Source organism: Aotus nancymaae, unplaced genomic scaffold (assembly GCF_030222135.1).
Source record: "Aotus nancymaae isolate 86718 unplaced genomic scaffold, 86718_ANA_hifiasm-v0.15.2.pri h1tg000041l, whole genome shotgun sequence".
NCBI lineage: Eukaryota > Metazoa > Chordata > Mammalia > Primates > Aotidae > Aotus > Aotus nancymaae.
The window spans coordinates 42,854,747-42,875,411 of NW_026988455.1; the positions used below are offsets into that span (position 1 = coordinate 42,854,747).

The window sequence follows — 20,665 nt, forward strand, 5'->3', positions numbered from 1 at the left end:
ACTGGTTCTTGACCTCTCTAAGAGCTTCTGGTGGTGCACTGGCAATCACTGGCATTCCTTGGCTTGAAGGGCTCTGCCTTTATCTTTGCATGGCATTCTCCCTATGGGCATCGCTCTGTGCTCAAAGTTCCCCTTTTCATAAGGACAGCAGTCATACTGGATTGGAGGCCCACCCTATTCCAGCATGACCTCATCTTAACTAATTACATCTGCACTCATCTATGTGCAAGTAAAGTCACATTCTGAAGTCCCGGAGGTTAGGACTTTAACAGAGTGCACAATTCAATGCATAATACTCCACACCATAATTTTTTAAACTTGGTATGTGCCAAATAAACATATCTACAGGCTGGAAACCACCGGGGAGGAATTTTAAAGGAAGAATCAGAATGTCAGACTGGATAGAATCAAAGAAACTCTGATATGCAGGGAAGGTCCCTCCTCCACATCCCAAGCTCAAAAACTCTCTAAATCACTCTCTAAATCACAAGGTGGCCAGCCAGCCTTGACTAGAACATTCTATAATCTGCTTCTGTTCTCTAAGAACTCATGTGAGTATCAAAGGCAGGGATGAAGTTTTCATTGCCCTTTGTAACGTGACTTACAAATGAAACAGATTTTTTTTTGTGAGATATGCAGCAGGGAGAACTGAGTGGAGGAAAGCTATAATTCTTTGTATTATAATGTATGTATAACACTTTGCTTCCTGGATACCTAATTGCAGGGGCCACAGAGATCCCCTTTCAGAGAACTAACTTGCTGAAGGAATCATAATTGACTGGGTCTCCAGCCACCACACCTTTGGACCTGCAGGAGAGTTCGTACCAAGACCACACCACTCCGGGCTGCTCCCCGCCAGTGAAGAAGCATAGGAGGGGGCAGGCCATTCTGTCTGGCATGCGGCCCTTCAGCAGCTCCCATTGGCCCAGCTTCTCCTCTTCCTCAGGGGTCAGGTTTGCACCCTGCACTGAAGGTTTTCCCTACCCAGGGCATCTTTATGACTTTTGTGGGCCCTAGGTGCTTTTGCTGTGGTGGACCCATTCCTCCATAAAAAATACTTAACATTTTAGATTATGACTGCATTGGCATAAAGATGTATATGATGTAGGTTAGAAATCATTATATTACATTCATTTGCCCTTCCAATTTTAAGATAAATAAAATTAAAATATTCTCAAGGACCCCTAAAAATGTCATGGCTCCTAGACACTATGCCTACTGTGCCCAACAACATTGGCCCTGTCCCCAGCTACTCTGGCTCCCGCTTCAGACCTTCACAGCCATCTCCCCCAGGAAATCTCTTTCCCACCTAGTCCCAGCTTAGTGTCTGCTTCCACAGCCAGCCTTGTTACAAATTCATCTTCCTTGCAGATGACAGACATCTGATCACTGTTTTTAAAGAGTAGTAACTCACCTGGTGTGTGGACAATATTTTCTGCATTTGCAGTCAAAGTGCCTCATTAACAACTCATGCTCAGGATGCTAGGCCAAGTGAACCACAATCACAGTGCTGATCCAAAAGGCATCCAGCAAACACAACACGATCTGCCCAAAGTGAGTCAGAGAGGCTGCTGGGAATAAGATCGAGACTGCTGACACCAAGTCTCATATGGAACCACCAGACTAGACCACATGCTCTCACCTCCTTTTTTCTTTCCATCATTCATTTGTTGCCAAAGCTGGGTTCTATTTACTGACAATCTGAGCAACATTAAGCTTCTCATTGGGAAACAAAAGGTAGCTCATCATAAGTTTATTATCTCAGTTGAACTGGTAGAGGTGATTCATAAGTTGTCATTCAGATGTCTGCCCCAGGAGAAGAGGCTGGAGGAATGACGGCCAAACCAGGCTGAGTGCGTTTTCGGATACGTTCTGAGGAAGAGGGAGGCAATGGGTAGATGGCGGCAGGTGCTATTGTATTCTCCTTTCTAAAAACAATAAAGAAGGTAGCTTGGAGTTCTTGGGAAATTTTGTCCAGTGTCTGATATTAGGAGAAACTTCCTGCCTAGTTCAATGAGGTCAATGCTCCTATCTGGTGCAGAGTTCTAGAGCTTCCAGAATCTCTGGAAAAGGCAATTTTTTTTGGTCAGATCTTTAAGATTCAAGTAGGATGAAACTGGGTACATGTGGACTTTAAGTAGACAGAATCCTTTAATCTACCAAATCACTAGAAATCCTGCTGGCCACAGAGATTTTAAAGTATTAAAACTTGAACTGAAAATGAAAGAGGTTATATGGGGAATGGTTTCCCCATGAGATTCAGAACTAAGAAGCTTATTGCCCCTCCTCTACAGTCTGTGCTGTTTGCCATACACTCTAATCTATTATTACCTAATTCTGCACTATACACAAAGAGCCCAAGGTTTCTAGAAAAAAAAATTCAAATTCAGTTGAAAAAAAGATCACAATTCTCAGTCACGCGGCCAGTGTTCAGGCCCCTTCTGGGATGGAGCCTGCGGTGCTGGTATACACACGCTTGCTCCTGAAGAGGCCTTTCTTTCCTTTCTTGCAGCAGAAAGGAAACTTGTATCAGCTGAACTTTTCATGTGGAACCAGTGGCCCCTGTTAGTCAGCCATTTCCCCTGGCATTAGGGAAACAACTTTGAAGACGGTCTTGAACGTTTATTTTCAGGCAGTCTGGCTCACCAGCATTCCTCCAGGACTGGCCTTGGCTCGGCCGCGGTGCCAGAGGCGTGCTCTGACTCAGCTGCGATGCAGCCCTGCTGGCCGCATTTGCACTCCACTTGTGTTGTCTGCTCCAGTGTTGCTGGTTGTCTGGACGAGCTGTCTCCCCAATGAGGCAGACAACCTGGTCTGAAGAGACGTATGCCAGAGGGAAATACCCACTGGTCTGCTGCCATGATGAGCACACGGCACCCAAAGGTAATGAGTTACTATGCGTGTTTTTCCACTGCATGAGTCTGACAGTTATCTTCAGGAACCTCCAGTTGTAAGGGTTTTGGTGACCCTTACTATGATAGAGTCAGACTCTAGTCTTTTTATACAGCTTTCAAGGATGATGTAAATATGAATGAATATTACGTGAGACATCTCCTATCTGTGCTATGACTTCAAAGCCCCAAACAATAGGTGACAACAACCTCTATTTTCTAAAGAGCGGTGCTAGATCATCAATATTCTAAGTTGCAGCCACTGACATCTACCCTAGCTCGACCAGCATTAGCCCATCTCTCCCTTCCAGCCTGTGCATACGAGAAGGCTTGAGATGGATCAGAGAGACTGGAGATGGGGTTTCTACGAAGAGCCTTATCACAGAGCTGCCCTGCTGTGTTTCCTTTCCACCTCTCCAGGGAAGGTAAGGGGATTGCTACCCATTTCTTACTTTGATACAAGGGAGGGGGCTTAAGGGAACCACTCATGGTAAGGGGAGAGGAAGGAAACTGCCATCTAACCTCATCCCCTCCCCTATGTGCAGAAATTCCTGGGCTCTACAATTGCTCTGGACCTTGAGATGAAGATGGTCAGAGTTCTTGAGAAAAGTTGATCAGTGATACTAGAGTGTGTGTGGTACAGAGATGGAGCCTGGCACTGGTGCATACATCTAAAGGCAAGAAGCAGACTGCAGGGATCTGTGGGGGAAGAGTGGAGAAGAAGGAGTTTGTTGCCAGTGAACTGCACTTCCAGAGTTTGAGGGGGCAATTTAGAAGGCAGCCAGGCTACAGTACCTTAAATGGACCCTTCTCAAGAGAACTGCCTGCCAGTGCGGTAATTCCATCAGAAGGGCGCTGGTGGGGTGTGCCATTATTTATAGGAACTAAGCAGGAGTCACAGGTGGTCAGCCAGACAGTTGCTTATCCCCATCTGCCAGCACTAAAGTGGGATCCCCCCCATTGGCCATGACAGGAATGACAGAATTTGGCCATGTGCTGTATGAAGGCAATCAACTCTAGATTAAATAGCAACAGGCAAGTGAAACATTTTGTCCCTGGCCTTTGCTTTTCTGTTCCTCCCCTCACAACCTTCCACCCCTTGCCCATTGCCTCCCAACCCTGAAGCAGCCAGAAGCAGTACAGTTAGAGGGAGAAGAGGAAGGGAAGAAAAAGGTGAAGTATGAAGAGAAAAAGCACAAAACTTTCTCTCTACTGCATTGTGTGGCTCAGTCTGCGGGAAGAGCTGAACTAGATGAGACATCGCAGTTGTGACTTGACTGAACCTAATCCTTGAAAATGAAGGTGTTTGTTAATACCCGAAAGTAACTGTAAAGCCATACTAAGTTATCTGAGGGCAGAGAAAGGAAATCAAGCAGACCTTGCACAAAGAAAACGGTAAGGAAATTAAGAAAGCTGCTTCCCTACTGAGTGCTTACACCATGCACCAAATGGATCGACGCAGGGAGTAAATAGATGGGTCCTGTTAAGACGACCCTTGCTCATTCCAAACCAAAATGAGCAAAGCGTGTCATGAGTCATGGAGAAATGATCCATCCACCTCATGATGTCTGATGGAATAAAATAACTCTAACCTTATTTTAGATTTCGAAACCTTGTCCAACTTCTTCCAGAGTAGCACCACAAGCAGGCTTATTTTTTTTTAAATCTCAGCAAAGAAATGCATTTCCCTCATTATTTTTCCAGCAAACATCTTTCTTTGCTAAGGTATGTAGGAAACAGTAATGGTCTGAGCTGTCAGTAGGTTACCTCCGGAAAGATTTTGTTTCACTTCACAAAGTATGAATAAAGAAAGAAACCCATACGTGATGAATCAGAATTAAGTAAGAAAACACTGGATAAAAATTACATCCCCTCCAGTATTCCAAAGATGTCCCACCACAATTCTTACTGCATTATTTTAATCATTTCCATCATGAGACAAGAATTTGGGGGCACAACGCTCATTTAAAAACCTCGACTCAATGTTTGGGACAGATTGTTAGGAACATACAAAGAAATGAAGGAAAACTCATACCCACATTGTGGTTTTCAGAAATTACATTCACTGTTTCCTTTTCTGCAACACAGAGACTAGCACTCTCCTGGGAAGACTTCTCTCAACGCTCTCTGCAGCTCTGAAATTCCTAAGTAGGCAATTAACTCCCCTTCCACCTGCCGTTGCTCCAGTTTTTACCCGAAACAAAGGCTAAAGCTGCGTCTAGTATATGAATGAACACCAGACGAGCTCACATAGAGCAAAATCTGCTGTTGCAGGCAGGCATCTGAACCATTTAATCTTGACTTTGCCACCCAAATTGATAGAGCTCTGGGCAAATAAAAATACCCAGTAGGAAGCAAATATGATAAGAGAGGCAACCTCTTTTCTTTTTAGAGTATTTGAGAGTTTGTTTTGTTTTGTTTTAAAGAATGATACTGTTCAAATCTTTGAGTCCTATGGGCAGAACTTTTCAAATGAAATATTTTAGAATCTTTTGAACTCATCATTTTTAGCCTTATCCTCCATAGGGGAAAGATGGATCAATGCAGAGAGTAAATAAACAGGTCCTGTTAGGATGACCCTTGCTCATTCCAAGTCAAAATGAGCAAAGAGTGTCATGAGTCATGGAGAAATGATCCATCCACCTCATGGATGAACTCCAGGCATGAGGACTCTGTGTGTGTGTGTGTGTGTGTGTGTGTGTGTGTGTGTGTGTGTGTGTTGAGTGGGGATGTTGGCTAACAAATGGGCACAATATTAGTCCAAAGGTTGAAGAGAACTTGGAGTAATGCAGGCAATCAGCCTTCTTGCTAACCTTAAGTAGGAATGTAGCCTGGGACCTAGGGCTCCTGTGCCATTATCGCACACCTTGGCATCCTTCAATATTCTCCAAACATAAAATAAACCATCCGCTCTCACGCCTCTACACTTTTCATATGCTGTATTTGTCCCCCCTTATCCATCTTCCAGTTCTGCTATTACTTCTTCTAGAGAGCCTTCTCTGTACCCCAAAACTAAGGTAATCTTTTGTCTGTGGTCCCATATCATTTATTTCATACCTCTATTAGTTATGCATTACTATGTATGCTTACAAGTTTATGTAGCATTTTGGTATTCAGATAATTTGAGAAATGCCACAACGTACATGGGCATACCAACTATATTAAAGGTGGTGAGAAATCCTGAAACAAAGAAATCTGTTTAACTTTCTTTAATGCAGGGTTTCCTTAGTTTATTTGACCACATATCACCCTTGTGCCCCATATAAGAATTAGTATACTAAAAACTGGTATTATAGGGAAGGAAGTTTTGGGAAAAGTTGGTTCCTGTAAACTCTTTGAGGGTAATGACTGTATATGTGTGTTTGTGTGTATGTGTGTATGTACATACACACATACACACACACACACACACACACACATATATATCAGCTCTTTCTATAACCCTCAGGGCAGAAATATAGTCAGAATATTCTATGATTGCAGATGAGCATGAGGAAAGACTAGGAGTATTATACTCTTCAAAGGATCAATTATACTCAGGTAACATAGTCAAATAGAAGATTTGACACTAATCTCTTGTCTGTTGCCTCTTCCAAGAAATATATATTCTCCCCAGCCAGCTGCCTCTCGCCATCATTGAGGATGAAAATGAAACACTGAATAATCACTGAATTGGTAACACTGGTTACCCAGAGGATTTGACTTTGGAACTAATTTTTAAATGATTTGGGAAAAGTTCTCTAACACTTCCCCATTGTTAAATGCATTTCTGTGCAACTGTGATAACGATACAAGAAATAATTGCCATTTTGATGCATCAGCCTTTCAAGATCCTTTCTTTGTATTAGATTCTTAAGATATGACAGAAAATCTAAAAACTAGCCTATTGTCACACATGAGGAAAAAGTCATCTGGCTTTTCTTTCCTGAAACCCCAAGAGACTGTTAGTTGCTTTACACATTTATACAAAGCTCTCAAGGGTTGGTGACATTTTATTATTTTGAGTTAACCCAATTGTCTTTTAAAATACTCATGCAGATTCATGGACTACTTTGCCATGACTGGTTATCATTCCCTCTACACAGAGCACTCATTTGTAATGTGGTTCCTACAAAGGGCCCCAAATGAGGATGGACCGCTTATTTATAGGGTCAAAATATGGGCTATGCTTAGGGAAACCCCAATCTTCTGTCAGTGTCAAAAGTGCTAAACAGCACTTTGGGAGGCTGAGGTGGGCGGATCACCTGAGGTCAGGAGTTCGAGACCATTATGCCTGGCTAACATGGGGAAACTCCGTCTCTACTAAAAATACAAAAATTAGCCGGGCAAGGTGGTGGGCATCTGTAATCCCAGCAACTTGGGAGGCTGAGGCAAGGAGAACTGCTTGAATCCTGGAGGTGGAGGTTGCAGTGAGCTGAGATTGCACCACTGCACTCAGTCTGGGCAGTAGAGCGAGACTCCATCTCAAAAACAAAAAAAAGCGCTAAACCTTACTTTCAAAGGTAGGAAGCACATGAACATGTTTTGTTTTTCTTGTCTCATTTCTAATGTAAATGACCCTAGATGCATCTGAAGAAATAGTTTCTAGGGGATTCTTCTGTTTTCTTGCTCTGCCTTTTTACTCTCCATCTATTGAAACAATCACCCTCATGTTAATCCATCTAAACACACTGCTGTGATGGTATCTCTCCCCTGCCCAAACACCTCTGTGGCCCCCATTGTCAATAAAATAAAGTTAAATCTCTTTCCTGGCGTTCCCGCCATTTTAGAATTTGCACCTGTGCTACTTTCTCAGCCGTCTCTCTTCCCCAGTCCACCCCTTGCAGCTACCATCACTGTATCATTGCTCTTAGCCTTCTCTCATCTTTGCCTTTCAAAATCATACCCATCTTCCAAATACAGTTTACTTCTTTTATCATGTTTTCTAGGACATCCAAGCAGTAAGGGACCTCCTTTGTCTCTGAATCCCCAGCACCTTTCTTTTTTGGTGGGGGAAGGGGACCACTCCTACAGCGCTTGACATACCACCCTTTGTTAACATCCATGTGGGGTAGAAATCTCTTTTCCTTTCTTGAAAGCATCTTCTTTGAAGTTGGGAAGGGGCCATGGAGGATCTGTCATTTTAATTGTCATTTTCCCCATTATATCTAATGCTGGGTCAAATTAATGAAAATGCTAGATCTTAAGTTGGGTTTGTTTTAAACAGGCAAGCTCCATGAGACTCCAACCTTTTTGTTTGGGGTTACTTATAAATAATTTATTCTAATAAGCCTGAACATGTTGCCAAAGAAAGAAAACCTGTCAAATGAAGGTTGCAAAACAGAAGTTGGCCAACTGGGTCTGACCTGCAGATGTCTTTTATTGGCCCACACTGTGATTTTAGAAAATATTCACCAACTTTTAAAAATCTGGGAAATTGCACAAAAAATACCCCTGTCTTCCTGATCTTGAAACATCAAAAGATCTGGTAACCTGGGCTGGCATTCTCACAAAGCAGCAGTTCACTGGGCCCACTGGCTTTTGCACAGGGTCTCTGCTCTCTAGTTATCTGTAGTCCTCACCTAGCACCACATGCCATTTGCTTATGCTATCTTCCTGGCTTTTATAGGAAATTGAACCTGAAACTCTAGATATAAAGGAGAAAGTAGAATAGGAACAAAGAGAATAGTAAGGTTAGGATGAGGACTGTTCAGAGTCAAGATAAGTTGAAGTATGAGCACTTTTGAAAAAAAGAGTTGGCGACATGGTTAAAAATATTCAGATGAAGAGAAGCTATAGTGAATGAAGAAGAATGGAAAACACTGTAAAAGGGCATAATGTCTTCAGGCATGGGGACACACTGTCACCATCAGCAAATTATTGGGATGAGTACATTACCTCAATATCTATGTGTAAAGGATTGAAAGAGAAAAAGTTAACTGTTTGCAGCAGAACACAAATTCCTGTTCTTGTTGAAAAGCCAGCCACCAGAAGCTTCTCACTCCTTGGAAACTTTGGAGTTGAGGATGAAATGTCTTGCAACTGCGGAGAGAGCTAGGCTTTTCCAAAGGGTCCAGGTGAGAGCAGTGGTAACCCACAAGTAAGTAAGCCCTTGCCCTTGTCTCCCTTCTGTGACTGGCTTCCTCAAGACTGGCTTCTCACTGACTGCACAACCTCCCCTCCCCATTTTCCTTGCAGAGAAGCAGCCTCCTTGGCCACTAGGGGGCCCTGTTGCACACCACATTCAGAATTAATCATCAATATTGGCTCACCTGTCTATCACTTGGAAGGTTCTTAGGATCTGTTCCCATCCTTTGATGTATTTTTAAGTAACCTGGGATTATTCCAGCCTTGTCTTTAGAAATGATAAATATTAAACAACGAATACACAAGAAAGTAAAGCATAATATGAAAATGTGAAATGCAAGACTAGGCCACAGGTGAAGGAAAACATTTAATGGGGTGGCCTTCCCTTTAGCTATAGAGCTCACAGCTGCAGTTCGTCTCTACCTCACTGTAGATCCTTCCCTACTCTTCTGCCATGCCTCCTGGATCATACTGGGTTCCTACTCACCCCTCCTCCCTCCTTTCTTCCCTGTTGACAGAAGCCACAGCTAGGTCAGTGGAGAAAGTGGGAGGAGACAGCAGAAACATTTATCTTGGGAAAAGGACTCCATTTGACCCCAGCTCACCCAGTTCACTCTTGAAAGTGTGATCCTGTGGGAGAATGGAGTGGACATTCCCAATACTTCCTCCTCCAACAAACCAGTTCACGTTGGGATTCCAGCGGTTCACAAAGCCACAGAGGTGATTTTCTTCAAAGTCACATTCTGGGAAAGGGAACAAAAACACATCGTGGAGACACAGTCACACCTGGGTACACCCATCCTACTACAGAGTTTGCTCTTAGATAGTCACAAGTTTCTTTTTTCCTTTGCTCACTGCAACCTTTCTACCAGTACTCCTGAACAATATTGGCCAAGAAGAGAGACAGATCCTGAAATGAATCAAGATTCTAATTCATCATGGGCCCTTTGGATTGTGGCCCTTCCACTTATTAGCTATGTGACTTGGAGCATGACTTGTCACTTTTGTAGCCTCTGTTTCTCCATATGTGAAATAAGGACAACATTCTCACTTCATAGAGCTATTGTAAGTGTGGACAGCTCCCAGCATGGTGCCAGGCATGTGGTTAGTGCTTGATACAAATCACCTATTTTTATCAGTCATCTCTGTCTCAAAGCACTGTTCAGGGTTATGCTCTTAGCTCTAGAAATTTTTTTCCACAACCCTTTCTTGAATCTGATGGCCCAGTCTTCCATTCTTTTCTCTTCTCATGGTGAACAAGATGCCCACAGCTGAGGGGCATGTGTCTTAGATGCTAAAATTCCCTGTTTTTCTTATAAATCAGAACCCAGGCAAAATAGGTAAGGCAGATATATCCTAGGTTCTGGGTCTCTTTTGTAGCTACTGAGTGGAGAAGAGAGAGAAGACAGACTCCCCTTTTCTGCCCTTAGTGTCACTGGCAAGTTTACATGGATATATTGGTCCCCATCAACAATTGTTCCTCAAAAAGGAGCAAGAGACTTACAAAGCTGTGACTCCATTGACCCTTATAATTATGTAATTAAACTAGAAAGTATAATTGTGCTGGCCATTGGCCCTCTGCTGATCCACCTTGCCCTTCTCCATCTGATAGGTCCTGCAGAGGTTGACCTACCTAGACTGTATCAGTGGGCTCCCCTGCCTTTCATCTCCCTGTTGGATTCGACCAACAGAAGGTGGAAGGAGAGTGAAATCAGGGGTTTACTTGCCCAGTAGTCTCCTGGCAAGGTCGCCATGGGTTGCCAAATCTTGTCCAGCAGTCCTCTTCACCAAATAGCTATTGTTTACGGTTCTGGGAACTCCTTCTCCCTTGTCCTTTCAGACCAAGAGAGGATAACAGCTCCTGAATCATCACTGTAACTAGTCCTGAGTCACAGAGCTATCCCTTGCTGGCTTCCTTTATCACTCACACCTTTGTGGTCTCTTTTATGAGCTTTCCTCAAATTACTCAGGTTGAGTGTACCCCGTTTCCTCCTTCCTGCCAGCATCTCGACTGGTATAGTCAGCAATGTGTTTTTACATTAGCAAGCACTGAAAATTTCTATGATTTTCATTTTCAGTGTTTCCACCACAGCATCTGCTAACCAATGCCCTAACATTCAGTGCCAAAGGCTGCCTAAGAGTAAAATAAAAAGCAAAATACTCCTCAATGTGCCAGGCTCTATTCTGAGCACTTTACATAAAATAATTTATTCAATCCTCAAAGTAGCCCTATGACGTAGGCACTGTTACTAATCTCATTTTACAGATGAGGAATGAAGAGAGGCAGAAAAGGACCCAGAAAGAACTGAGAGCATGATCACAGAGTTTAAAAAGATAAAAGTGTTGGCATCCTTTGGTTTTAAACAAATCAGAAGTCATCACATCATTTGAAGAAATGCAATTAACATGTCTTGGATGCCCTTATATACCAATGATTTTCATAGCCAAGGTCTCATTCGTCATCCCAAGAATCCTAGGAGGGAAGCATTTTATTACCATTTTACAGGTGACGAAATAGAGACTGAGGCTCAGTAAGCTGACTGAGCCAGCAGGTGGCGCTCCACCAGGGGTGTTTGACTGTGTCGTTCACAGCCTGTGCAGATACCAGGTGGGAGCCCAGCGAGGCTCAAGGAAGGGAGACTAAGCCTCACTGGACCTTCAGAAAATGGTCTGTTTTCTTTCACTTGCCCTAGAGACATCACTGGAAGGTCAAAACAGAGAAGTGAAACTTTAGGGAATTAGCAAAGGCTTGTTGTTGTTCAGAATCTTCCTTGACTCTCCTTTCTTTTCCCTGCCACGTTCATTTAGCCTTCAAGAGTTTGCAGTGCTGAGAAATCTCTCAATTCTACTGCCTTTTTCTGATTTCACTGCTAATCCAATATTATCTTCATTGTGTCCCCTCTGTAAGGTCACAGCCACTTCCTAGGGGTTTTCCCACCTGCTATGTATTTTCGCGTACCCAACTCATTTTCCACGTGGCCGCTGGAGTCATGTGAAAATGCAGCTGCACACTTCTCCCCTGCTGGCTGACCTACATGATTCGGCAGGTCCAAGCTCCACATCCTGCATCCACACTCTTCCAACACAAACTCCCTTAGCAGTCCTGCTCTTCATCTCAAACACCTTGCTTAGCCTCTTGCCTTTGCCTGAACCTGCACTGTTCTTTCTCCCCACAGGGGTCTGACCTTAGAGAGCCCTTGCCTTCCTACCCTGCACCTCCACTTAACTAAATTCTTCTTCTTGAAACTCCGGCTCCAATGCATCGGCCCTATTCAGTCCTCTCCAATTTCCTCTCCTCCTCCCTGCACCTCCACTGCGTAGCCTGTCCTTCCTCAGCAGTATTTATCATATATAGAACTAGCTTCCGTGCAGACAGATAGCAACTGAACCACCATAGGACGGGGATTATCCTTTCTTTGTGCCCTCTTGGAAGCTGGCACATATAAGACAGCCAACCAGCTCTGTCAGGTGAAATCTAAGTGACAACTGTGATTATTAAAGATGAGGGCGGTGGCGTGCCAAGACAGAAATGGGGAAAGGAGGCCAAGCAATGTCTGATTTTCTGGCACATGCTACAGAAAGCTGACTTTCCAGCAATTTGTAAATTATTTAAATCAGAACATGCCGAGGTTAAGGTGGAAGCTCTGAAGTTACAGTTGCTGCATCTATGTTTCTTTCATTAATCCAGACAGTCCAGGCAAATTCTAATGAGCCTTCTCACACTGAAGACAAACAATATACAGCATTCAAGTGACCCGAGCAAAGAATTTAAACCAGTATGCATTATGCAGTGCATTCTATAAAATACTTGGTCTTTAGAATTAAATCAGTTCCCTCTGGCATCAGTAGCTTTTAGAAAAAGATTCACAATTTGATTCAATGAAAATGAAGCCTACTCACCAATACAGTAGCCGGTTGTCATCTTGATTTCAAACAGTGCAATGCTGGCCGTGTTTCCCTGTCCTAGTACACCTTCTATTAAAATCTGTACAACATATGGGGAGGAAGGGGAGTTAGATTTCAAAACATCATGTTTCCTTGGTTCAGCATCTCAGCTATTAGTCTGGAGCTGTTTTGCCACTCAAGGCAAAACAGGATGGTTAGTCCCAGCTATTTGCTATTGGATACCAATTTCACTATGGACTTTACCAAAAGAGTGTGTGTATATGTACGTGTGTACGTGGATGTGCACATAAACACATACATCAAAACTTCGAGTAGAAGCTCAGAGTCAGCTGTCTTCTCTTCTATTGCTATCCCAACCACCACCATCTCCAGTGTTTGTGGTGGTAGCACTTGTGGTCCTGTTTCTGAAAGTAATCACTTCTCCTCCTGTGGTTTTAGCCCTATATTCTGCAACTATGCTGCCAGATTTAGGAGGCGATAGCTACTGGGAGGATGTTGTGAAAGGCGGAACTCAGAGGCCCCGTGCTCCAACTCAACCACTGCCTGACACGGAAGGACTCCAAACAGAGACGGGGTATTGGAGAGTAAAGAATTTCAAGCTTTTCAAAGAAGAAGCAGGATGGGATCGGGAGCTGAAGGGTGGATGAGGAATGGAGAACATTTTCATGATGACTCCATTGTGTCCTCAATGAAATATTCTCAATAAACTTCACACTTCATGGCCAGGTGTGTCCAGATCCCATCCTCCTTCCTTATCCAATCTACACCCAGCTTCACCTTACATTCTCCACCTTCCTTTTCCAGGACTCCTGAAGAAACAATTTCCCTCTTTGAAAAGGAAATGGAACATGTCCTTTAAGTATCTTTTCTCTTTTGAAGTATTTTCATTTTTTTATTATAGTTAGTTTTGTTCAAAATTTGCAGCAAAGAAACCATTAGGAAGATAAATAAACACATAACACACACGATTTAGAAGGATGAAATAAAATGATAGGAAATGAGAATACTCCCTAAAGCCATAGAAAATGTATTTCCAATGAAGAGGTTGGTTTAAGCCCCATTTAGATTTTTACAGAAGGCTCATTTAAACAGATGGGAAAGAAATCTTGAAGAAGCTCTTTTAAGGAATAAACAAAATTGCTAATATTCTTCTATGGTGTGCATCCTATGAAACATCACATCATAATCTAGGAGACAACTAACCTCCACGTCAGAAAGTTTCATAAGATTTTAGAATAGTAAAAAGCACAGGTAATAAGCCCTAGATCTTTCTCCTAAACTCTACCTACCTTGAATTTCTTTGAACTGTTTTGCAAATCCAAGCTGGCTATGAGCCAGCTGTCTGAAGGTTCCTTTGCTGACCAAAGCAAGCGATCAAAGCTTTCATCTTCAAATCTCATGTAGAGGTTCAGCTGGCTGGGATCTGACAGAGACTCAGAAGACGTGGTTATCTGGTAGACCAAGCGGAGGCAGCTCCATTCCTCAGCCTGTAAGTCAGAACTTAGCAGCACGGCTTTCTCTCCCTGCTTGCCAAAGGAGGTATCCACGTAAATGTAATGGCCTGGAAAGAGAAAGGAACACAGGCAAAGGATTGATTTTTTGTTTGCAACTTGGGAAAATATGCAACTGCAGTCCAGTAAGTCTGTGGGCAGATAAACTTGCAGATATATTTTGTCAACCCACTGAAAGGTGACTGAACATTGGATTATGGATCTCTTTTGAAAACATTAGAAAGTCTGGCAACACTGAGGCCATGTTACCAGATGATGACAACAGGCTGGAGCTCAGCGGTGCTGCATCTTCTCAGAGGGTGGCACGTGGTCTCTACTTTGTACTTTGTCATAATTGCCATCACTCCTTCTTCACTCCTGACACTGAAGCCTAGCGTCTCTGCTTTTTATTCTTTTATACCAGGTCCCCTTAGCACATTGCATTCATCTCCCTGGTGCCCATAGGCATGTGTCTGCAGGCTGAGGGGCATCAGAATCAGAAGAGCAGCATGACTGCAGACAGAATTACTAGGTGGACTCAACCTTCTCCTTACATAGCTTTCCCCATACCTAATGCTTCCATCTGCATTTAACTTGCATCATTATGTAGACTGAAATGATTTGGTTACCTTAGCCTTGGGACCTAGGCAGACAAAATATATTGTAAGCTATTTTTAGTTAGGGATAAGACTTCCTTCCCTTGACTCTTCCATGACCAAATTTCATAGTTCTGAGAACGAGATTAGGAAACCCTTGCAAAACATGCAGCACAGGGCTGGGAAAGCACTGGACACTCTGGGACTAGCAATCATCCTTGCTTCTCCCCTCTTCTCCTTTTGCTTTTCCTCTTTCCTCCTTTCTCCTTCTCCTCCTCTCTCCTTCTCCTCCTCCTCCTCTCATCTTCTCCTCTCCTTCTCCATTCCTTTTCCTCTGTTCATTCTCCTTCCCTTCTCCTTCCCTTCTCCCTCTACCCTCCTAATATTGACAAGTGCTTTCTGCTGGCTGTAAAGGATATGAGAAGCATTTCTATAAAAAAAGGCAGGACATTGAAGCCAAGAACCCTAACTCGAGCCTTCCAAACCCCACTCTGGCCATCTGGTTACCTGTATCAATGATCCGATTGGCTGTGGGTCTTTGGGGACCCCCTGGGTCTTTCTGGCCTGTAGATTCTCATGCTTTCTTGGAGGGTCCCACGTTCTTGGCTGTAATTCAGCCTTTTATCTTTCATCCTGTGGCCTCCATCTCCTTGTGTCTGCACTTCGGCCTCCCTAACACTAAACTCTTACTGGAAAGGACTTGAAAAGCTTCTTTGTTTTGCTCGATGTTCTTCAGCCTGTCCTCCCATGCTTGTTGTCTCCAATGCCTATCCCAGCCTGGACCCTCATCTCTGTAGTGAGTACCAGCAGACCAGCCGGAACTCAGCTGACAACCATCCTCACATGGGGGACACAGGGCATTGTGATTTGGCAGCAAATCACACTGCCACGTATGCACCTATGCAACAATCTTGCATGTTCTTCACATGTACCCCAAAACCTAAAATGCAATAAAAAAAAATTAGCCAGGCATGGTGGCACAGCTACTCAGGAGGCTGAGGTGAGAGGATTGCTTGAGCTCGGTACGTTGAGCTGCAGTGAGCTGTGTTCACACAACTGTACTACAGCCTGGGCAACAGAGTGAGATGCTGTCTCAAAAAAAAAAAAAATCTGCAAAATAAAAATTTTTAAAGTAAAACAAAACAAACAAAAACAAAACATAACAAAAACCAAGATGCAAACATACACGTTAGTCTAGGGTCTGTACGAGAGCAGAATCATCACAATGTCACTAAGCTACAGGGAATTTTCAGTCTCATTATAATGTTACGGGATATGGTTTCATCATCATATATGCCCACCATCGACTAAAACATCATTATGCAGTGCACGACCGTACATAAAGATGCTTTGTAAATGGTCATGTTAGTGGCTAATTTCTGTTCTCATCATCAAAGACAGGAGTCCTTTAGTTATTCTAGAGACAGTGAGAAACGTCTATTGCCTTCTTACTTTTTTCCCAATATGGATCAGAGAAGGTATTTGTTCAGGTAACAGACCAGCAGCACATTTTCAATGTTGATATGAGAACAGCCTTCATTCATTTCACTTTAATTGGCCCCTTGATGCTAAAATCTACAACTTTGTTCTTTTAGTGCTAGGCTCATGCTGGCTGACCATGCTCAGCAGTCTCCCTCCTCACAGCTAAGCTCCTCTGGTTCTTACCCAAGGCTAATCATCATTTCAAGGAGAATCCGGCATATTTACTCCTGATGTGATTCTGGCTGAAACCTTATGACCCAGGTCTGACAGCAATGCCTACATCTCTTCTGTTTAGTGTTTAGTGCCTTGCATATATAAGACAAGGACACTGCTTCTTTTTGGCAGCTTCTTTCCCAGGGCTGAGGTCCATTTCCTGAACTCAAGCTAAGATCTTCCCACTCAATTTTCTGAACACCTTAACTATCTGCCTCCCTGGATTAGGTCCTGCTGTGAACACAGTATGGTGGAATGCTTGAGTGTGGCTGTCACATCAGCTTAATGTTGGTTCAAACCCTGGCCACACCCCTTAGAAACAATGTCACTTTGGGCAAGTTAATTACACTATCTGAAACTCACTTTCTCTTGTGGTAAAGTGGGGATGTTAAAATTTTGCAGCATTTTAAACAAGATTAAATAAGATAACATAAGTACTTAACACAGGGCCAAGCTCTTAATAAATGTTAGTGCTTCTATGTCCAGTTAGATGATCAGCATCCTCTTCTGATGGTTAGCCCACCTCGTCATCTCATATTGGACCTCCCTGTGTTGCCCGCCCTCCCTTCCTTTTTTTTTTTTTTTTTTTTGCAGTCTTGCTCTGTCACCCTAGCTGGAGTGCAGTCATGTCATTTCAGTTCACTGCCACCTCCACCTCCCCGGTTCAAGTGATTCTGCTGCCTCAGCTTCCCAAGTAGTTGGGATTACAGGTGCCCACCACCACACCTGACTAATTTTTGTATTTTTAGTAGAGACGGGGTTTCACCATGTTGACCAGGCTGGTCTCCAACTCTTGACCTCAGGTGATCCACCTGCCTTGGCCTCCCAAAGTGCTGGGATTACAGGAGTGAGCCACCGCACCCAGCCTACCCCACCTTTCTGACACCAACTTCTACCCTCTGTGTAGAAGATCTTCCAACTATCTGAAGCTGGATCTATTCTCCCTAGTGCCTGCTTTACTACTATGGATATGTCTTTTTATGCTAGGACAGTCATCTCTGAGATCTACCACATCATCAAAGCAGCCTGGACAATAATACATGCAAAGCATCCAGAAAATGTTCTTAAAGTTTCTGCAAAGAACAGCTTCCTATTGTGGAGAGAGGATGCCTCTGTGGAACTGTATCCTCAATTATGTATAAGCCATCAGCTTACATTTTGAAGGAGTGTTATTTTCTTTGCATTTTTTTTTCTTTTTTTTTTTGAGACGGAGTTTCGCTCTTGTTACCCAGGTTGGAGTGCAATGGCACGATCTTGGCTCACCGCAACCTCTGCCTCCTGGGTTCAGGCAATTCTCCTGCCTCAGCCTCCTGTCTTTGCATATTAAAGACTTTCAAAAACATGAAAAAGTCAAATTTCTCAATATGTATAGAAAATACAATGGGTATGGGGTTCTCAAAGTTGATTGTGTTATTAGGAAATAAACAATATAGCACTCCTTAAATGTAAAATTTTTTAATCTTTGGGACTATTAATATCTGAGTTTTTTTCTCAATCAGATTCACAATGATTTATAAATCTAATGATTATTTCTGGCAGATAATGTTCTGATCTGAAAATATGTAAGAAAAAATCAGAAATATTTATGACTTACATAAAGTATTTTCATCTTCTGCCTGAAGCTTCCAATTTCGCTATTATTCTATGTTGTTTAATAAATCACTAATTATGTAAATAATACTTTTAATAAAATGAAGATGAACATAACTTTTAAGACTTCAGCTCACGGTATCTGGTAAGAAACAAAGATTCAGAAACAACTAACATTTGTTGTACTCTGAGTACTAGATTCTTGACACATGTTCTTTCTTTCAAGCCTACCAAATGATCTTATGATGTAGGAATTGCCACTTTACAAATAAGGAAACAGTGACAAAAATTAATTCTCCAGTTCATGGCAGCAGCTAGTAAACCAAGCAGAGGCACAGAGTCCAGGTCTGTCCCCTCCGCCAGGTCGTCTCCAGATACTCCTTTTCTGTCTCCTTTACTAATTCACCTTTGCATAATATCATTTTCTTACAGCAGGAAAACAACCTTCTCTTCTTTTTCCTTATACTGGGAATCTGAAGGTGTGGATAAATTTATGTGGATGTTTGTTTGGGCTTCTTTATAAATATATTTCTACTGATAACACAATAATCCGATTAATTTTTCTACCACAGTGTCTCAAATCTAGAAGACTTTTAAACATGTCAAGATTTCTAAAATCAGCGCATGTCTTACAATTGGTCTATAGTACTGCACCTCCCCACTCCCTAAAAAGATGTTAGCGAATCTGTGGTGGAACTTAGAATCAAGGGACACAAAATAAGATTATTCGCAACTGCACTTAAGTTACTGACTGCTGTCAGAGAGACCCACAGGCTTGGGCTTAGAGGACCCTAGCGCATATTACCGGTAAATCCTGCCTAAGCATGGGAAATGGGGCAATGTGAAGACAAAGGGTTACAGAGCCACCCTGCAGAAGGGTAGCACTGGCGGACCTCTAGTTATCAGCTTGTACAAGGCACAGTCCACAGTTTCAGTCCAATGTCTTAGTAAGTATTTACTAACCACAATGTGTACATCTTATGAATAATCCATTTCCATAAAGTATATGAACTCCCAGTTGCCAAACAACAGGGTACTTCATATCATTTAACATAAGTCCATTAGGCTTTCAAATCATCTTGCTGGATTAGAAAGGGTTTCCCCATGGAGGTTTGCAAGGCATATGTCTTTTCAGGGCATGTTTTTGATTGGAATGGCTTCTCTTCTCCCCTCTCCTTGCCATGTGAAGGCCCTAATATGACACAGATTCAAGAAACTTTTCATTCTCATTCAATGAAAGTACATGAAACTCCTGCTTTTAGTTAGTTTCCATGGATAAGAGGTAAAAGCTTACACGTAAATCTCCCCAGAAGCCAGCGTACTGAGAATGGTTGATTTGCAGTGAAACCTTATAGGCAGGTCCCGCTTCTGAAGTGTGGTGGGCAAAATGATCTATAATTGAAAGGCAACAACTAGATGCTGTCATCCTATTTTGGTCCCAAGTGGTAAGAAACTCCACCCAGAATGAAACCTTCTCCAGACCAGCAAAGATCTCTTGCACTGGGGAAATACAGCTTTGCTTAAGGAAAAAGGAAAGCCTGCATTTACAGAGCAGCATAAAATTACCATGTACAAACTTCCAAACTATCCCAACACACAGGGTCATGGGTGCGGGAAGTCCTTCTTCCTGATGTGGAAGCTGAATTTTTGTGTTCTCAGTATTCCTTGTCAATGTCATTTGGCTCAAGAAATTCATCATGTGCCTGTCATTGTTATACAATGCTTAGCTCCAAAAAGAAAAATTTCTTCCTTTTCAAATTCATTTATAAGAAAAATTTGCTCCTCTCACAAATAAAGGCAGAGCTCTGCGGACAACTGCAGAACCTCCAGAGAACTTTAATATGGCGAAACTGACAAGATCTTGATGTCTAATAAAGGGGTCTTGATGCCGGGGAATTTTTTTTTCTTTAGTGCCCCTTAGGATAGACATGGAAGAAAACAGTGAGGCCTGGGGAGACACTCTGAATAGAGTGTCACTATTGATTAGCAATATGGGGCAGATCACATCCGACTTCTTCCTTCCTAGTTGACTCAGAAACTCCTCCCATATCTGGGGTGGTTTGGCTTTTTGGCAGTGAGGGGAATTTCTACAGAAAGACTGTGCCATTTTTTTACCTCAGAGGTGGTCCCTGTTTATAAAATCCCATGGGAGCAGCATCAACATCTTGATCTTGAAATGTTCTTTTCCTCTGGATTCCTCGATCCCCCTTTAATAGTTTTGCTCCTCCTTCTGCCTGCTACTCCTCTGTCTTCTCATGGTATTCTCCACCTTTGTTAGTCTCTTCCTTGTTAGCATGTCACTGGGTCTGGGTCTAGCTTCTCTACTTTGATGACTCTTTCTCACCGTAGCAGTAACTGCTAATGGCCTCCCTAAAACCCATCCTCTCCTGCTTCCTCATTACAGAACCCCAATTTGACCGGGGCTAGCAAT

General features: G+C 42.8%; 1 protein-coding gene across 2 annotated transcripts in view; it reads right to left on the minus strand.

Annotated features, from left to right (window-relative positions):
• Positions 1–20,665, minus strand: part of MAMDC2 (MAM domain containing 2) — a 163,604-nt gene that overhangs the window by 88,735 nt on the left and 54,204 nt on the right. For both annotated transcript variants that reach the window (XR_002478284.2, XM_012453854.2), the window contains exons 3-5: positions 14,153–14,424; positions 12,858–12,942; positions 9,563–9,700 (exon numbers count right to left, since the gene is read on the minus strand). Coding sequence is in view for 1 of the 2 variants with exons in the window: in XM_012453854.2 (XP_012309277.2) it covers positions 9,563–9,700; positions 12,858–12,942; positions 14,153–14,424 (495 nt within the window). In the remaining variant the exon portion in view is untranslated. The remainder of the gene's footprint in view (positions 1–9,562; positions 9,701–12,857; positions 12,943–14,152; positions 14,425–20,665) is intronic.